Source organism: Nansenia antarctica (genome assembly GCF_963989245.1).
Source record: "Nansenia antarctica genome assembly, chromosome: 4".
In the NCBI taxonomy this organism is placed as follows: Eukaryota; Metazoa; Chordata; class Actinopteri; order Argentiniformes; family Microstomatidae; genus Nansenia; species Nansenia antarctica.
In genome coordinates this window covers 70,634,449-70,639,448 of record NC_137689.1, presented here as the reverse complement: position 1 = coordinate 70,639,448, position 5,000 = coordinate 70,634,449, and the positions used below count along the sequence as shown (strand labels likewise).

Below are 5,000 nucleotides of genomic sequence, written 5' to 3'. Positions count from 1 at the left end.
TGTGTAAATGGGTAAGGTGTCAGGTTTACAGTCCTGACTGTAGGAGCCCAGTAGACCACCCTCCTGTGTACCTGACCCCTCTGACCCCCCCTGCAGTGAGAACGACCGTGTGATCCAGGTCAACGCTACGCCCATGGAGGGGGTGCCCCACTCCTTTGCTGTCCAGACCCTCCGGAAGTGTGGCAAAGTGGCTAAAATTGTAAGTATGACGATGATAAATAAAACACTGATGTCATTGTTTTTGTTTCAAGCTGAGTATATATGGAGGGCTAACTCGCTTGGGATTCCTTCGCGAGTTTAGAGTGTGAGGGATAGGGTTAGGAGATGTTAGGGTTAGTACATGTTAGGGTTAGGACATGTTAGGGTTAGGACATGTTAGGGTTAGGACATGTTAGGTTTAGGAGAAGATGTTAAGGTTTGGGATGTGAGGGGAGCCGTTAGGAGATGTTAGGGTTAGGAGATGTTAGCGTTGGGATGTTAGGGCTAGGATATGTGAGTGTTGACTGATCGACAGTTGACCGTGTGATGATGATGATGATGATGATGATGACGACGACCTGGTCTCTGGTGTTTTCAGACGGTCAAGCGGCCTAGGAAGGTTCCCATCAACCACCTGAAGCGCCCCCCCTCCCCCGACGACCGCGTCTTCAGCAACGACTACAACGCCGACTACGACTATGACCAGGACCGCCGCAGCGTGTACAGCGGTCAACACGACCGCGACCACAGCCCCGAGAGAGAGCGTGGAGGAGGAGGAGGCTACGACCGAGGCTACGACCGTGGCTACGACCGTGATTACGACCGCGGGGGGGAGAGGGGGAGGAGCATGGAGAGAGACCTCAGCCCAGAGAGGCCGTACAGACGCGACGGCAGCCAGGGACGGACGCTCGACCGCGAACGCAGCCCCGACAGGCGGTACCGGAGCGAACGGACCCTCGACCGCGAACCCAGTCCCGACCGGCGTTACCGCAGCGAACGGGCCCTCGACCGCGAACCCAGTCCCGACCGCCGTTACCGGAGCGAACGGGCCCTCGACCGCGACCACAGTCCCGAGCCGCCACAGCACAGGGGCAGTCACAGCCCCACCCGCAGCCACGGCCGGGACCAAAGCTTCGAACGCAACCGAGACCGCGACCGCGTCCCCTTCGACCGTGACCACAGGAAGTACGAGCCCCGGCAGGAGGAGCCAATGAGGAGGGCCGGCAGCAGAGACCGCCTGGAACGCTCGCCGTCACCCCCCGCCATGCCCATCCCCACGCCCCGCCCCGTCAAGGAGGTGGAGCCTTTAGAGAAACCCGTCAACGTGGTGCTGCTGAAGAACAGGCCCAACGAAGGTCAGTCTACTTTATTTGTATTTATTTTTATTGATTTAATTTTGATATATATATATATATATATATGTTTCTTTTAGGGCAATTCTGCTTTATTGGGAGAGAGATGGTAGAGATTTACAGGAAGGATGGGAGGGAGAGAGAGAGAGAGGGAGAGAGAGGGAGAGAGAGAGAGGTGACATGAAGGATATGTGGAGTGTCAGATTGTATTAATGGTAGTAATAGTAGTGGTAGTATTTACTGTACTAGAATCATAATCAAGTTTATTGTTACATCCCATTATACGAGTATAAGAGAGTAAAATTCTACTACTGTGTGTACAGTCTTAAGTGTAGTAGTAGTGGTCGTATCTACTGTATTACTGTGTGTTACAGTCTTTAGTGTATTAATAGCAGTGGTGGTAGTATTTACTATACTACTGTGTGTTACAGTCTTAATTGTCCCTGGACCTCATTCACTCTCTTACTATGCACATTCCGGCCTGCCTGCCTGACTGTCTCCCTGAACTTCATCCCTTTATCGTGCGTGTGTGTGTGTGTGTGTGTGTGTGTGTGTGTGTGTGTGTGTGTGTGTGTGTGTGTGTGTGTGTGTAGAGTACGGTCTGCGTCTGGGCAGCCAGCTGTTCATTAAGGAGATGACCAGCACAGGGCTGGCCTGCAGAGACGGGAACCTCCAGGAGGGTGACATCATACTGAAGGTGAGACGTCGTGTGTGCCCCCCCCCCACACACATACACACACATACACACACAGACACACACACACACACACACACACACACACACGCACACACACAGACACACACACAGGCACACGCACACCCACACGCACACCCACACATACACACAGGATTGGCATTTCGATTACTCACCCCTGGTCTAGGTTTAGCGTGGTTCACACATCCTTGGTTTGGGTTTAACTCACCACCCCCTCCCTCTCTACCTCCCTCTCACCCCCCCCCTCCCCTCCCTCCTCCCCCCCCCCCTCCCAGATCAACGGCACGGTGACAGAGAACCTGTCCCTGGGCGACGCGGGGAAGCTGATAGAGAAGTCGAGGGGGAAGCTGCAGCTGGTGGTCCAGAGGGACAGGAGGCAGATCCTGATCCGGATCCCCCCGCTGGCCGACAGCGACTCGGAGCTCGATGGTGAGACCCCCCCCTTCAGACTCACCAGCAGCAACTCCTTCCCTTTTTAAAGGGACACTACCTACCGCCTTGTATGTGGACAGAACCAGAGCCAGAACCAGAACCAGAGCCCCCACAGTACAGACAGTTCTGGTCCAAACTATTAATGACTCTGGACGGAAGCATCCCTGGCGTCCCGTTCTGGAGAGCTCTGTCATTAATAGTGTTATATAATGTTTTATATATGTTATATATGCTGTTTGTGTGTGTTTTATGTTGTGTTTTTTTCGTCCTGCATGTCTTTTGCTTTGTTTGAAATGTCGTTGTTGTTGTTTTGAATCTGTCCCGATTCCCCTGGGGGATAATAAAGTTTTGTTTGTACTCTGCCTCCTCCTCCACGTGGGCTGTCATTGGTGCAGAGAAAGTAGGGTATTAAAACAGCCTTCAGAGCCACGGCCAATCACAAACAGTTGTTGATGCATTATTAATCATTATTAATGGCTGCTTCCAGTAACTGTGGTTTCTGGGTAAAAAGCAACAGATTTATAAACGTCACAAGGAATAGCAAAAAAGCAATTTCGTTCAGTGCCGGCTATCTACATGGCGACTGGCTTTTTTTGGAATGTCACATGACCCAGGTGCGGGCTGTGATTGGCTCCTGTGTGATTAGAGGGGAGGAGGGAGTGATGCGCTGACCCAAAGCTGTTTGTGTGTGACCCACTTAATCTGATTTAGGGACGGTGTGTGTGTGTGTGTGTGTGTGTGTGTGCGTGCGCGCGCATGTGGGTGGGTGTGTGCGTGCTCGTGTGTGTGTGTGTGTGTGTGTCTGTGCGTCTGCGCATGTGTGTGCGAACACGTTTGGCTGGTCATCTAATCCAACATTCTAATCCCGATGGTGATTGGATGTGACAGGGTTTCATCATGTTATGGTCGTCTGATATGGAGCAAATGTCAGGTGTCATCTCAGGCTGGCACCGTGGCAGAGCCCATCAGAACAGAGGTGGCGGTCTGTTCCCTCTGTCAGCTGTCTGCCTGATTTGAACTGTGTGTGTGTGTGTGTGTGTGTGTGTGTGTCAATCTCTCTCTCTCTCTCTCTCTCTCTCTCTCTCCCTCTCCCTCTCTCTCCCTCCCTCCCTCCCTCCCTCTCTCTCTCTCTCTCCCTCTCCCTCTCTCTCTCTCTCCCTCTCCATCTCCCTCTCCCTCTCCCTCTCTCCCTCTCTCTCTCTCTCTCTGAATATACTCAGTGAATGAAGAAAGACGTTCTGGAACACTCGCCACGTAGAGTGCCAAGTGTTTTATGTTTTATCTACCTAGCAACAGCACTTTTATTGGCTTACAAAATGAAGCGTCATCATTTATGCATTTTCTGTGAACCCTTGGTCACCGTTGGCGTTCTAGAATGTTGACAGTTGGGAGCGACTTCATTCACTCTCGGCACTGAGGGAGTTAACTGGTTAACTGCTGTGTGTTTCAGACATCTCTGAGATCGAGTCCTACCACTCCTACTCGCCCCAGGACGAGAGGCGGGGCCACCACTCAGACCTGTCCTCCCACTCCTCCAATGAGGTGCTCAGAGACAAGCCCAGGTACCTCCCCCTCTCACCCTCCCCCCCCTCTCCCCCTCTCCCCCTCTCCCCCTCTCACCCTGCCACCACTCAGACCTGTCCTCCCACTCTTCCAATGAGAGGCTGAGAGACAAGCCCAGGTACCTCCCCCTCTCACCCTCCCCCCTCTCCCCCTCTCACCCCCCCCCCCTCCCCTACCACTGAGTCCAGCAGCTACATTATGCCTTCCTCGTCGCTAAAGGAGGCATCATATTAGTGCCAGCCAGCCAAGTCATCATGAGGTGGATGTCATGTTTAGAATAATAATAATATACTGTATGCCATTTAGCTGACACTTTTATCCAAAGTGGCTTACATTGCAGTGAGTGCATACATACATTTTTTTGTATATATGGGCCCAGCGGGAATCGAACCCACAACCTAAGCGTTGTTAGCGCCATATTTGATGTCAGGAGTTCCTGACCCATTCAGATGATCTACGGTATAGCTTGAGCATCTTCAGATCACCGTAGCGACGAAATAGAGCGTAGCGACAATGTGTAGCGTAGCAACAATGTGTAGCCTAGCAACAATGAATCTCAACAGCGTTTGTGTTTGTGATCAGGGAGGAACCTCCGAACAGGATGGCTAAGATGGGCGCCATGCCGACGCCATTCAGAATGCCAGAGAGAGACAGAACCGTGGAGGACACGCCCCCTACGCCCCCGGAGAGGGAGGAGTCTCGTCCAGAAACACCCCCAGGTACCCACAATGCCCTGCCCCTACCGGTTAGGCAGAGAGATTAACGTATTTGAACGTTGAAACTGCTGAATGCCCTATTTGACTGATTTCCCGCCTAAAAAAAACAGATCCAAACCGAACAGCTTATAACGCAACTTATAACACAGCTTATAACACATAGCGTAGTGTGTAATAAACGTCAATCATGACTGTTGTTATTACAGGAAACAGTCTCATGTGTTTCATCTGTTTTTGGGTCAT

The 5,000-nt window shown here is 51.9% G+C and overlaps 1 protein-coding gene across 1 annotated transcript in view; it reads left to right on the top strand.

Annotated features, from left to right (window-relative positions):
• Positions 1-5,000, top strand: part of LOC308156862 (tight junction protein 2-like) — a 24,987-nt gene that overhangs the window by 9,930 nt on the left and 10,057 nt on the right. Inside the window, 6 exon segments of the mRNA XM_080530309.1 lie at positions 97-199; positions 578-1,334; positions 1,925-2,028; positions 2,322-2,475; positions 3,929-4,040; positions 4,624-4,760. Coding sequence (XP_080386435.1) covers positions 97-199; positions 578-1,334; positions 1,925-2,028; positions 2,322-2,475; positions 3,929-4,040; positions 4,624-4,760 — 1,367 coding nt within the window.